General features: G+C 38.6%; 1 protein-coding gene across 4 annotated transcripts in view; it reads left to right on the forward strand.

Moving 5' to 3' along the window:
• ezh1 (enhancer of zeste 1 polycomb repressive complex 2 subunit) overlaps nt 1-12949 on the forward strand; it is a 38199-nt gene extending 25250 nt beyond the window's left edge. For 3 of the 4 annotated variants that reach the window (XM_036589187.1, XM_036589189.1, XM_036589188.1), the window contains exons 12-20: nt 2234-2325; nt 2705-2733; nt 2981-3106; nt 4429-4607; nt 6154-6249; nt 6385-6466; nt 6589-6669; nt 7243-7327; nt 8634-12949. In XM_036589187.1, coding sequence (XP_036445080.1) covers nt 2234-2325; nt 2705-2733; nt 2981-3106; nt 4429-4607; nt 6154-6249; nt 6385-6466; nt 6589-6669; nt 7243-7327; nt 8634-8694 — 831 coding nt within the window. In that variant the 3' untranslated portion in view covers nt 8695-12949. Of the gene's footprint in view, nt 1-2233; nt 2326-2704; nt 2734-2980; nt 3107-4428; nt 4608-6153; nt 6250-6384; nt 6467-6588; nt 6670-7242; nt 7328-8622 lie in introns of all 4 variants that reach the window. The other variant, XM_036589190.1, reaches the window with a different exon arrangement.
• Nucleotides 12950-14427: the final 1478 nt, after the last annotated feature.

Below are 14427 nucleotides of genomic sequence, written 5' to 3' on the forward strand. Positions count from 1 at the left end.
GATGTAGTCCATCAGCCAAGACATGTTTGGTCCAAATTTTGCTTCTTTAGTTTAGAACTGGAGCTATGTGGCTAATTTAGATAACAAACAAGCCATGGGACGAGCCACCTGGCGGACACTAAAGGATGGTCTTCAGTGCAGAGCAGCTGAGAGCAGGGATAAAGGTGCAACTCAGAAAAGAAATGAAAAGGGGCTAAGAGCTGGGAAAACAAACTAGACAAAGGATGAATTAAAAAGGGAATGTGGTAAATAAGGAAAGTAACAGGTCACCGGGGAGATCAAACCCTCAAACACTGCGTTGTTACAGTACTAACATGCTATGCAGCGTCCCACTGAAGGGGCATAATGGCCATGCTAACTAAAGACTTAAAAGGTTGAACCAAACTAAGAGCTCCCTGAAACCGAAACCAAAAAACTCCCTGCTTATAAATCCTCCTCGCCTCCTCCTAAACTCGGAGATTGAGACGCAATACTTATGCTGGAGAACAAATAGAGAAAAGCAAAGACTCGAAACTCGAGACAGATACTGAGATTACCGGCTGAGTCAGAGTAACGTGCTCGTAGCAGCCTGAATTCAAGACTAACTGCTGATCAGCGTGTGAGCACCTCTTAAGTAGGGTGCCTACAGCTGCTACCACTCAGCCCTCATTACTCAAGTCATGGCTCTCCAGCCCTTCCTACCGGCCAGAGGTGGCCTAGCAGGCTGCATGGACGTTATAGTTGATGCATAAATCTGTGGTGATTCAACTGCATTTAATTTTGGAATGTTAAAATCAATTATGATGTATTATAATAAAATCAAATAGAAATGTGGTGACATACCTGGAAAAAAAGGTTTTGTTTTGTTTTGTGAATGTATATTATATGTCCTCTGTGTGCTTAGATGCAGTCTAAAGACACAGTAACACCAAATAAGTGTAAAATCTTTTGAATGGCAAAGACAGTTTAACTTTCGCTTCGCACCGAATGCATCTAGGTGAACCTGAGAAGCATCAGCCAATAAAAACAAGAGGGTGGGGCTGTGGAATCTTCTTTCTGAGAAATACTAAACAAAGAATCTGTTTCACAGTGAACATAAAGTCACTTGTCACTCACAGTTACAAGAAAACAAACTAGTTACCCAGTTATCTAGTTATGTTAACCATTTATAGAACTATACGTTCCCTCCAGAGCCATCATATCACTACTGTACTCCCCTGACTTCAGCTCCACTGTTGCAAAGAGAATAGTAAGGTAGTCACAGTGTCCAGTCAGAATGAGACTGTAGAGTGTAGGACAGTTGATCCAGTATAATAACAACATAATAACAGCTTCAAACAGCTCTTTATATCTCTCTGTCTGTGTGAGGTGTGTGTGTGTGTGTGTGTGTGTGTGTGTGTGTGTGTGTGTGTGTGTGTGTGTGTGTTTTTCTCAGAAAGCCTGTGGTTTGGCCAACTGCAACAGCGCTGACCTCAAATCACTCCATGTGCTTTTTCATTTAGGAAACAGTCCAGATTTGATTCTGGAGAGTGTCATTTATTTTAGTTGTGTGTGTGTGTGTGTGTGTGTGTGTGTGTGTGTGTGTGTGTGTGTGTGTGTGTGTGTGTGAGAGAGAGTGTGTTTGCTTGTGTGTTTTGTTGCATGTGCATGTTTTGTCGTGTGTGTGTGTGTGTGTGTGTGTGTGGGAGTGTGTGTTTGCTAGTGTGTGTGTGTGTGTGTGTGTGTGTGTGTGTATTTTGTGTGTGTATGTTGTGACTGTGTTATGTTGTATGTCATCATTTGTCACATTTATGGTATTTGTATGTTGTGTGCGTGTGTTTTATTGTGTGTGTGTGTGTTTTGTTGTGTATCATGATTTGTCACATTTCTTGTATGTGTGTGTTTTGTTGTGTGTGTGTTTTATTGAGTGTGTGTGTGTTTTATTGTGTGTGTATGTCATGATCTGTCACATTTCTTGTATGTGTGTGTTTTGCTGTATGTGTGTGTTTTATTGAGTGTGTGTGTGTGTGTGTGTGTGTGTGTGTGTGTGTGTGAGTGTGTGTGTGTGTGTGTGTGTTGTTGTGTGTGTCCTGATAGCTAACAGTCCTGATTAAAGAGCACTGACACTTGTTCCTGCTAGATCAGCAGACTGACGCAGCCTGAGTGGGTGTTTGACGTTGTTGTGGTGAAATGAAATCTTACATGTTTTTGTTCTTCTGTGTCCTCTCTCACATGTGTGTGTGTGTGTGTGTGTGTGTGTGTGTGTGTGTGTCAGGTGTATGAGTTTGCCAAGAAGGAGGTTCTTATTCATCGTGTTCCTCTGGAGGATGGAGGGATCTCACCTCAGAAGAAGAAAAGAAAGAATCGGTAAAATGGACGACTCTTTTCTTCTGTCAACTTCTGAACTGTTACAGTTCATCAGTACTACATCAACAACAATAACAATACATTTTATATTTCATTAACTGCATTATTATATGAATTTTACATGACTGAATACATTTTAATATTATATACTTTTGTATTATAAATTATAAATATAAAATATAAATTATGAAAAGTAATATTGCTATTTGATAATAATAAATGCTATATAAAGATAATAACCCTGTGTCTGAACCAGGTCCTATATGAATAATACAGTACAGTGAATTCTAAACTATATAAAACTGTTGTTATGAAAAATAATATAATAATATTGTTAATAATAATATTCTGACCCTCTCTCTCTCTCTCTGGTCTTTAGGTTATGGGCCAAAATCCAGCTGAAGAAAGGTGAGCTCCTTTTGTTGTACCTTTAAAATAAATAGATATGAGGACAAATGCAGAAATACATAGTGAGGAATATGGGAAAAGATCTTTCTGTCTGTATGTCTGTCTGTCTGTCTGTCTGTCCATCCAGTCATTCATTTGATCGTTGAGCACATGAATATCGAAGATTGCTCCCATTTGTGAAGCCATGATTTAGTTTGTTCCTCAGTTTTCTTTACACTTGTCATTTTGTTTGCTATTGTTGCCTTAGATAATTCGTCCAATCAGGTGTACAACTACCAACCATGTGACCATCCAGAGCACCCGTGTGACAGCTCCTGCCCGTGTGTGATGACCCAGAACTTCTGTGAGAAATTCTGCCAGTGTGATCAAGAGTGTGAGTGATGCACACAGACACACTTGTTTTCATATAGGTGTGTACACCAACCAGCACAACTCCTTGTAGCTTTACTGATTGTCCATTTTATCAGCTCCACTTACTATATAGGTGCACTTTGTAGTTCTACAGTTACAGACTGTAGTCCATCTGTCTCTGTGCTCTGTTAGCCCCCTTTTACCCTGTTCTTCAATGGTCAGGACCCCCACAGGACCACCACACAGCCGGTACTATTTGGGTGGTGGATCTCAGCACTGCACTGATGGGGTGGTGGTGTGTTAGTGTGTGTTGAGCTGGTGCGAGTGGATCAGACACAGCAGTGCTGCTGGAGTTTTTAAACACTGTGTCCAACGACTGTCTACTCTGTTAGACACTTTCGACCTTGTTGGTCCACCTTGTAGATGTAAAGTCAGAGACAGTAGCTCATCTGTTGTGTTAGTCCTTCATCAATTTAAGACTGGGTTCTGTAGAGGACGTGTTGAAATGAGCATCACAAAATCAGACATTTTAGCCTCTGTGAGTCTCTCTTTTATTTTTGTCCCGAAAATGCACAAGCCCCCCCCCCACACACACACACACACACACACTAATGCTCAAAAGAGCCTCTTTGTTTTGCATTAGGGAAAGTATCCAAGGGCTATTTTTGTTTTCCAAAGAGGCTTTTTATCTGTCTCTCTTTCTGTGGAATGAAAGCTCTCTCTCACAAAGCCAGGTAAGATGAGAGCAGGTGTCTGTAAAAAGCCTCTTTTACTCTGTCTGTTTTTCCTTATTTTCTCTTGCTTCTTTCCTCTTTCGCTGCTTTCTTGTCTCTCTCTCCCCCCCCCCTCTCTCTCTTTCTCTCTCGGTAGACATACAAAAACATGAAAATTGTGATCTTTTATTTTGTCTTGGCTAGGTAAGGTAGTACAGTCAGTTGGTATGCAGCTTTGGGGCTTTTCCAGTGTTAGGTTTAATCTTGGAGTTCAAAAAGAGCCAAAAATGCTTCTAAACTGAGCAGAGTTAAATGTTTCTGCAGAGTGCTGTGCCACACCTCTTTTTTCACTATGCAGAGATGTTCATCACCACTAGAGGGCAGCAATGCACAGACAAGTTCATTCCCTATGTTTATTAAGGACCCGTTTCCTAAACCTGGATTAAACCTAAGCCTAAGGCTTAGCAGAATCCACACTGACATTGTAATTTAGTCCAAGGCTAGGCTTAATCGATGTTGGCAGCCTGGCCCCATGTGTTTTGCCCAGAGAGAAGCTGTCAGAGTAAATCAGCTCCACTAACACTTCCTGCCTCTCTAGTTTGCTGAACTAACCCGGCTGTTATCGCTGTAGGTCAGAACCGGTTCCCAGGCTGCCGCTGTAAGACTCAGTGTAACACCAAGCAGTGTCCGTGTTACCTGGCAGTACGGGAGTGTGACCCTGACCTCTGCATGACCTGTGGAGCTTCAGACCGCTGGGACAGCAAACAGGTGTCCTGCAAAAACTGCAGCATCCAGAGAGGACTGAAAAAGGTACGCATTACAAATAAATAACACACTCTTTACTAGTTACATTAAACATGTTTCATCGTTATATGTTATATTGTTTGTAGTAGTAATAATAATAATAATAATAATAATAATAATAATAACTCTAGAGCTGCTATTGTGGTTTTGCAATATTATTTAAAGGTAATTACTAATAACATATTACAAAAGCAGTTTGTTTGTTATAGCTGAATGAGTGGATTCACCAGAATATATTTACTTGCGTAATCAGATAATGTGAAACTCCAGTTCTACGTGAGTCAGTCAGTGATCAGATTTCTGCTTTGCAACCTGCCAATAAACTTACAGAAGGAGGCGTGACGTAATGTAACGTAAAGCTCAAACTTCATGCTGTGGCTTTTTTATTAAAACATCTGCCACTTTACCTGAAAATATGAAAATACATCATCTAGAGGAAGAAGAATTTCAATTCAAGCATAAAGTCAGTTTCAGTGTCGCTCTAAGAGTTTTCCTGCCATCTTGTGGCAACGCTGTTTGCTAATTTCCAGACACAGGTCCGTTCTCGTGCACACCTGCACAGACTGAGAAATCTGAAAGAAATCAGAGTAAGAGTTTACATGCGCTGATAAATCTGATCACTGAGCTAAAATCCAGCTCTCTTTATCGGATTTCTCAATCAGATTTCTAGGCCTTACTCCAATCTAAGAAATCAGAGCGTGCTGTTTACATGACCATTTGAATAATCAGATAGCTGCAGAAATCTGATTATGATCGGATTATTGAGGGCATGTAAACACACTCGTTGATAAACAAATTGGTTTATCGAGAGGGCCATCAACAGAACTCTTCATTTAAAGCTGTATCTAAATTCAAGGGCTACAGTAGCTTCAAGTCAAGTTACAGCGCACAAGCAGCTGGGCTTTAAGGTGTTTAGTATGGAACTACAACAAGAACAAGGTTGGCCTTTTATTTGAATTTGCCATTCTGCCTTAAATGGTACAAGTGCCACAATGTAACTACTCCATTTAAGGTGGAACGGCAAATTCAAATACGAAGCTGACGAACAGGAAGCTACATTCAGCTTCATGAAACGATGAAGGGTCTGAAAGATAGGAAAATGCATTAACAGTGTAAAAAATGTTAATAATTTATTGCATTAAAGAAATTATTAATGTGTTAACTTTGGCACAACTAATAATAATATAATTCATTACATAGTAAATAACATATTAAATTAGTCTATTACATTCTGTATCGACAGGTTAGAGTCGGCACTTCAGTTTCAGTGTCACAAAATCATAATTAAGGTTAACGTGCACCTATAACTTTGTCAAATTCAGATCATATTAAAATAACTACCTCCTGCTTACAGACACAAATATGGTATGGATTGACAGTTTAGAATCTACATGTTCTGCAAAGTTCTCTGCTTGTCTAAATGAGCCACAAGTGAGAAATAATTAATGTCAACATGCTTCTGTTATTTACAGCAATAACTGTGACTTCTAAGAGTTAATAATATTAATAGTAATAAAAGAGAATTCAAAGCTCTGTTCACTGACCTCTCTAGCACCTCCTCCTGGCCCCGTCTGATGTAGCAGGTTGGGGAACATTCATCAAGGAACCCGTCCAGAAGAACGAGTTCATCTCAGAGTACTGTGGAGAGGCAAGTGCAGCCCAGACCTGATCGAGTCCACATGAACAGAGTTTTACATCTTTAATTCTCACTGGATTAGAAGTTAAAATGATGAGGATTTTTCCATAATATGATTAATATTGATCTGTATGTGTATGTGTGTAGCTTATTTCCCAGGATGAGGCAGACAGAAGAGGTCGGATCTACGACAAGTATATGTCCAGCTTCCTGTTCAACCTGAACAACGGTAAATATCATTACGTGCTAAGAAGTGCTTTGCTTGGCTTCATTTTATCATCCACACCACCAAACCCTCCACTCAGAGACGTCTTACGCTGCCTGTGTTTTAACCGATTCTGCCTTAAACAGACTTCGTTGTGGACGCCACTAGAAAAGGGAACAAGATTCGCTTCGCCAACCACTCTGTCAATCCCAACTGTTATGCTAAAGGCAAGTCTCGCTTCTGAAGTCAAAACCTTACACTTCACCAGCAATGCATTCAGAGCCCCTTTATCTGGAGCTGTGCGCTACTGTGTTTCCTATCACTGTGTAAAAGAAGCTCCATGCTGCCTTTATTGTTGGATGCACTACACTAAAAATTGCACTGAATTTACTTGATTCAAATGTGTACTTTGGTTCCACACTTATAAAATATATCACATCAATACGATTCTTGCCAAATCTATTACAAAGATGTGATATATTTCATTCATGTGCACACATTTCAAATTCAAAGCAAAATATGGTTCAATGTACGATAGTTTCAGAGCACAAACCACATCACTATTCATGTGAAGTCTATTCCCATTAGTTTTCTTGCTCAAAAGGGCAAAAACCTATGACCCTTCAGATTTGCTCAGTTACGTTCATTACACATAAAAAGATATGTGACAGTAGCATTAAGTAGTGTTATTAAAAGGCTAATCTTTTTCTCCACATAAGAGTAAATTGAGGATTATAAAAGGGAGAATGATGTCAAGGTTTTGACGTGTTTTGATGGGATGTGACTGCTCTGCGTTACAGTTGTGATGGTGAACGGGGACCACCGTATCGGAATCTTTGCCAAACGGGCCATACAGCAAGGGGAGGAGCTCTTTTTTGATTACAGGTATGCCTTGGGTATTCATTTGCTTGTAAGGACCAAATTTTTTCTACCATAAAGACCATTTCACACTGACCCACCTAACAAATAACGCCACCATTCTGATTGTGATTTGGCTTTATATTGTTCCAAAATAAGTACTGATAAGCCAAAAGAACCCACATGAAATGTAGAACATTCCAGAACAGTATGGATGCAAAAGAACATACTAGAGTGGGGGAACATTTTAAAACGATGTGAATGGTGGAGAACATTCTCCACGTTCTACTCTGTAAAAAAAGATTGTGTTTTAACTTAAAAAAGTAAGTGAACCATTTGCCTTAAAATTTTGAGTTAATTGAACTTCTAATAGTAAATTAACAGAACAATCCATGTTTTACATCCTGTTTAAGTTCAATGAACTCAAAATTCAAGTTACCAAGTTATCTTAATTTACCAAGTTACTCAAACATTAAAATCATTTTACAGTGAAGATCAGTGCATAGGGGGAATATTCTAGCACTATATGAACTGAGGAGAGCAGTCTTGAACAGTGTGAATCAGAACATGCTAGAACAGTATGAAGAGGGTAGAACAATCTAGAACAGTGTGAATGGTGGGAGAACAATCTAGAGTCTCCCATTCTAGAGTCTCCCCTTTGTGTTTGTCGGTGTTTGTAGGAGAACATTGGGTCAGTGTGCTCCGGGCTTCATTGCCATAGAAGAACCAGTTTTGGTTCAATAAAGAAACTTTTAATAAGTGGTTCTTAGAGAATCTTTTTTGTAAATGAGATGTGTGAGTATAAAGAACCTTTTGAAAGAACCTCCACCGAATGTGAAGGTTCTAGGGAGAACCCTTAAATTGGTAAAAGAACCTTTTTATTATTATATTATATTAAGCAGTGCTATATTATGATCTATTTATTATTATAAGACAAAAGTTAAAGATATAACTGAAATATTCAATGATGGTCGCCTGAGCATTCTTGTTCTCTTTCAGCAGTCTATAGTTGCTTGACAACAACACCATACTGTTAAGGAACTACATTTCATGTTAAAATTATTGTTTATCTCAATTATTATTAATAATTACTTTAATTCTTTATTGAAAATGGTGTATTTTCTCATATTTCATGCTGTACACCGTTTGTAAAAGCAGTAAGCTACTTGTGACTGTGCATTACAGTGATTTTATCATGGGTTAGATGGGTTTAATCGTGATAAAAATCACTGTAACATGCCACCTTTTGTGGCTTGTTGCTGTAGTGTATGATAGAATTTGTCCTCTGTGCAGGTTGTAGAAAGTACTCTGATGTATCACAGTTCCTTCCTAGGTACAGCCAGGCTGACGCCCTGAAATACGTGGGTATAGAGAGGGAGATTGATGTCGTGTGACTTTACCCCTTCCACCTGGCAATGCTGTTACTGCTACTACCCACAACGCGTCTCTCCTCGCTCAGGACTGCGGCTCTAATGTGGGCAATCTGGATCCGTTTCTGCTCACAGAAAAGGATTCTTTGATGTCATTTTTGATATGATATCACAGAATCGTCCTGCAACTTCACCCAACTCGAGGGTAAACATGCTCTTTCTGGTCATGAACTTGAGGTCAGTCGAATAGTCTGAACTAGCAGGTTTCTTGGTTTAAAAGGAATCAGTGGACTGAGGATTATTAAAGCCTGCTTGAATTCTCAGCCTAAGAAGAATAACCTCAGATAGCTGCATCACTTTCAATACCGTCTTTCAGTCTGACAGCATTTCGGGCGAAACGAAGCTGCTAGTTCAGACCATTTATGGCCAATTGCTCTAGTTCTTCACATTGTGGTAGACTCTGTACACAAGCTTGTCAACCATACACAGTTCTTGCCATCCTTATATACTTAATATAACACAAAACTAAGAGAAACGTTTTTAGTTGGTTCATTCAGGCACGAAAGCCTAGATCGTTCTTTCAGTTGAGTTACACGTTAACCGGTAGTATTCAGTCGTCTTCAGCGTCTTTCCATCACTGAACGACCTTCACTTTTGACAAAACCTGCAATAATATCGTCTTCAACTATACTGTAGTGTACTGTGATGTTAGCCTGTTACTGTAATCTGCAATGCTCTGCTGTTTTCCAAGCCTGTTCGTTACCTTTGCTAGCCTTGCCGTTCGTTTTTAGCCGTAGCCAGGCTAGCAAATGCCCTCTGTTACGCCGCAGTCTCATACTGGCTAAGCTAATCTATCTCTAGCCTGGATCCTCTTCTCTTCCAGCTGTAAGCTGCTCGGCTGCTGCTAACTATGTAGCACAAAAAAAAAAAATGACTATTTGTAAGAGGTAAGCGTTCAAAGCTAGTGTCGCGCTAAATGGCAGGTATCCTTCATTTCAGTGTCTGCTTAAATTGTGGAATAGGTCCAATGGCAGCGTTCTGCAACACAAAACAAAAGAAGTAACCATACAAACCGACAGACTGAATGTGAAATTTGAGCTGGAGAGAGAGACTTTTGAAGCAAAGAAACGTGGGAGATTCCTTCTTAGGGCTTTTTTTTTAAGGGTTTACAAAAATCCAGAGTGGGTTCCGCTGTCATTTGTCCCTTTTGTCTGTTAAAATAAAGAGTAAAACCAAACTACAGCCGCCATAGTGACTAAAAAAAATGCCCTGAAGTTATATTTGCACTTAGCATGGTCACTTCAGGAAAGATTTGAGAAGGCATGCTAACGCTAACTCATTCATCCACATTCTAGATTCTGTAGCATTAAAGAAAGCATGATAATAAGAGATTATTCTTGTATTGCTAGATCATATAGGCCTCATACTTATTTCTAAGATGTATTAACCACATATGGCCAGACAATTATCATAATTTATTGTGTTTATTACAATATTAATTTATTGCTATGTTATCAATTACGTTACCTTTTTTTTTTTTACTATATATATATTTTATATGATGGACATCATCGATGTAATCCTTAATTACATTAACCCTCATTCCTCTAGCTGAATTTGCCTCCTCAAATCTTGCCTGAAGAAACATTTGTTTGCTGTTTGTTATTGGGAGATTCATAAGCCTTCAGTACTGTTATCATGCTGAATGCCTTGTTGTCTAATTCCACACTGTGACACATGGGATTAAAACACTCTTTACATGCATGGTTAAGGATGCTATTGATTTATACTTATTTCATCATCATGATAACATCTCAAAATCTTCACAAAACTGATTCTGCCACTAAATAACCGGCCATTAGCCAATGCACCATCTAAGTTCATATATCTTTAAACGCTCTAAACCATCTTTTCAAATATTTTCTCAGTGAAACATCAGGTGCACACTGATCAAACAAGCTTGGGTGGTGATGCAAAATGAAATATTCATTTATTCTTATAATTATCATATAAATAACAATGACAAAGTCTTCAAGCAAATGTATCTCCAGTTTACATTCAGTTCCTTTAACGTGAAGCCGTGCACATATTTGCAGATAAACAGTCAAGAGCAGGGATGTGGGAAGGTGTTTTAAGTTGGGGGTGCTGAAATTTTAAGCAGTCTGACGTGACTGATGAGGTCATTCAATATGATTTGCCATTTGTCATTTGATTCTTTTTGTTTTTTAGGGTTTTGAAACTGAGCATGTCATACAGCGCTATGTTGAGGCGAGAGGCGACAATATTTACGTATAATTGACACATCAAACCGGTGACGCCCATCAGCGCTCTGCTCTCTAGTTCTGGAGTTCCATCTCTCCATCTAAAATTATTATAAAGCTCAGATTTATTAATAGTAATATTTTTAATAGTGCAATCCTGAAATCGGGGTGATGCAGCCCCCTCAGCACCCCCCACTTCCCACATCTCTGGTCAAGATTCACAGTTTGTCGCATAGAATGGGCTGCTTTCCACAGTACTGTGCAAAAGTCAGAGGCCACCCTTCATTTATTTCATTTCCAGTCAAAACAGCCATTAAATATACATTATTCATTTTTCAGCGTCAGGAAGAAAACAGAAAACATGCATTTAACAGAAAATTACACAGGATCTTCTTCATCCGAATATAATATCACGCATTTCAGTATTTATTGTGTCCACTCTTTACGTTTATTACAGTTTCTGCTCTTTTCAGGAGACTCACGTTCAGTTTCTCAAAGAAATCTGCCGAGATATTTTCCACACCTCCAAAGTTCAGTCTTAGAAGTTGGTTCTACTTCTTTACGATCCAAATAATCCCAAACACATTCAGTAATGTTGAGGTCTGGACTCTGGGGTGGTCAGTCCATTGTTCTGAGTTGTCATCTCACAGTGGAAGGATGGACAGAAATTCATATGGATGTTTTCAGATCTGAAGTAAGAGTGGACCTTGATTTTTTCAAAGATGAAAGCTTTGAGTGCTGTTTGTCTGATGGGGGCAGTTTTGGTGTCTACCAGGTGTTCCAGGTGGTTGTTAGGAGGCCCATTTTCTTTATAATTTCTATTGATTTTTTGAACACCAGCTTTAGAAACTCATGTTTTTCCACTATTTTCCTTTGACTTTCCTCTTCCTGATGCAAGTGGATTATCTTATATCTGTTCTTCTCAGAAATATCTCCTGAAAAATGGGTAATAATAAATACATAAAATAAATACATAACTATAATAAAATAATACAATTAATGAAGGGTGGTCTCTGACATTTGCACAGCACTGCATTAGCAAAACTACTTCTATTCATCTGAAATTACGTGGCTTCATTACATGCAGTATATAAAGCTGATAAAACTCTCCTGGCTGAAGTTAGACATTCCTGAATGCCTTCAAAATACGGTACTGTGCATCTGAGAAACTGGTGTAAAGCTGTTTATCTGGGCAGTAAGTATTTATTAGTTTAAAAACACTAACATTAGAATGAATACAAATAATAAACAAAACAATACATTGTGATTTGATGCGCGTTAATTTAGCCATTTCAACAAATCAATACAGTGGCTGGAGTGCAGCGAACCAAACCTGTGTTCCTTTAACTGATTTATTCTAACCAACATAATATCTTTAAAAAAAAAACTTGTTACATTTTAATGTATTTATGCTTATTTGTAATTATTCTAATGTTTAATAGCAAAAACATACTTACTGCCTAAATAAACTGTTCTAAACAATTTTCTTGGGTGCCTAAGACTTTTGCACAGTGCTGTAGTTGAAACCAAAAATGGCCCGTATTAAAACGTCGTAGCTGCGTGTGTTCATTTGTCTGATATTACGTATAATGATATTTCCGTTGGGTTCTTAATTCATCTGTAACACAGAAGTCTTCCCATTTTACAGTATATGTGCCAAATACAGAAATGCTGAATCAGATGACGAAGGGTGGTTTAATAATAGAGTCACTTTAAAAGTGTGAATTATTAAGTGTAATAATGATTCTGTAAATGGAAACATTTCAAAGCCCTTTTTGTAAAATACCATGTACATTCTACATGTATATTGTGCAGTCTTCTGGATCTTCTGGATGTCACAACATCGTTATTTGTATTATTTCTCTAATATACACTGCCATCATATTCATCCCATGCCATTCAAGCCCACTTTATGAAGAGAGCTCTCGGCAGAAGACTGAAATGCTATGGAACTTAGACATGTATGTAAAAGCAAGTAGGTATGTGTATGGAAAATAAATTTATAAGTTACTTTGAAATCTGTCTTGGTTTTTTGTTTTAGATTTTATGTACCGTAAAAGAAGATTTTATAACACAATTCCAGGCTCATTATTCAGTGACTACATAGACGGCAGTGCAAACTAGCTGAGTTATTAAAGCTACACTGTGTACGTTTTGGGGATTTGGAGACCTCTCTGGTGGAAATGTGTTATTGCGCCCAACATGCAGAAAAACATTTTGTAACATGGGTTGTGCTTCGGGCCCCTTACCTGAGTAGATGAATATGATGACTGCAAGCGCACTGAATGAGTATTCAGAGAGAAGCCTGTCTAAACCTGGTAAAGGTTGGGGGTTCTGAGGATGTCAAAGAATGATTTACTCCTGTCATAATATCCTTATCAGTATGTTGATTTTGCATTTTTGAGACCTAAACATTGAGTCGGGCCTTCTTTTTGAGCCTGTGCATATGACATTAATACGTAAAAGGCGTTTCACGTGGTCCGAAAAATTTCCACAAAACCTGAACCTCTAAATTAAACAAATAGGTCTTTAACTTTTAAAATGATAAATTAAGGCTTTACAGGGTGACTCACAGCAGCACACGCATCATATTCTATGGTCTTTTTTTATTTTAACTGAATGCTTACATAGTACGCACCTTTAAGTTGTAGAAGTGTGTAATAAAAGTCATTTAAGGAGATAAAAAAGAAACATGGCCAAGTTAAAAATTTGACTTGAACCTCTAATACCCATGTGTCAAACACAAGGCCCGTGGGCCAAATCAGGCCCACGACACAGTCCTCTCCGGCTCATTGAATAATTTTAATTTTTTATTAATATTAGCCTGTTTCACAATGCACTGCAACGTTCTGTGCACTCTGACTCTCCTACCCCAGCAACAGTCTATGGGACAGCAGTTACACCTCAGTTTCACACAATTCTACACCAGTTCCACACCAGTCATATCACCAAACGCTCTAGCCTGATTTCAGCTGCAGTTCAACCAACATAAACACCTACGGTCAGCTCAGCAGCTCAGAAACTGAGCCCAAGTATTAATGAACTTGCAGCAAAGAAAGGATGGCAGGTGTCCAGTTCAATCAGATAGGTAGGTTTAAAAGACTGAGCTCCTGGGGACATTTAAATTTTGAATATATTTCAAGTATTTATGACATATTTTAATGTTCACTACACGTGCCTATTTTAAATAAACAATGGTCAGTACGGGTTATAGCACAACAACAATAATTAAAAATAAAATAAACATTGTTTTGAGATTTTTAATATGACCCTTTTACTCGTTGAGCTTGACACCCCTGCTCTAATAGTAAGTAAAGGGAATGTAACCATCACTACATCTGTTGTACACATGCCTACTTGCCCCCTATGGCGGAGCCGCAGTAGACTATAGAGTGAGAATTTCCAGTTTAAAGGATAGAAACACCCCCTTTTAATGTACCGTGAAGGTGGGAGGAGCTGAAAAGCCATAACAGGTGGATTTTCAACAGTTTGGAAA

Source organism: Colossoma macropomum, unplaced genomic scaffold (assembly GCF_904425465.1).
Source record: "Colossoma macropomum unplaced genomic scaffold, Colossoma_macropomum, whole genome shotgun sequence".
Classification (NCBI taxonomy): domain Eukaryota; kingdom Metazoa; phylum Chordata; class Actinopteri; order Characiformes; family Serrasalmidae; genus Colossoma; species Colossoma macropomum.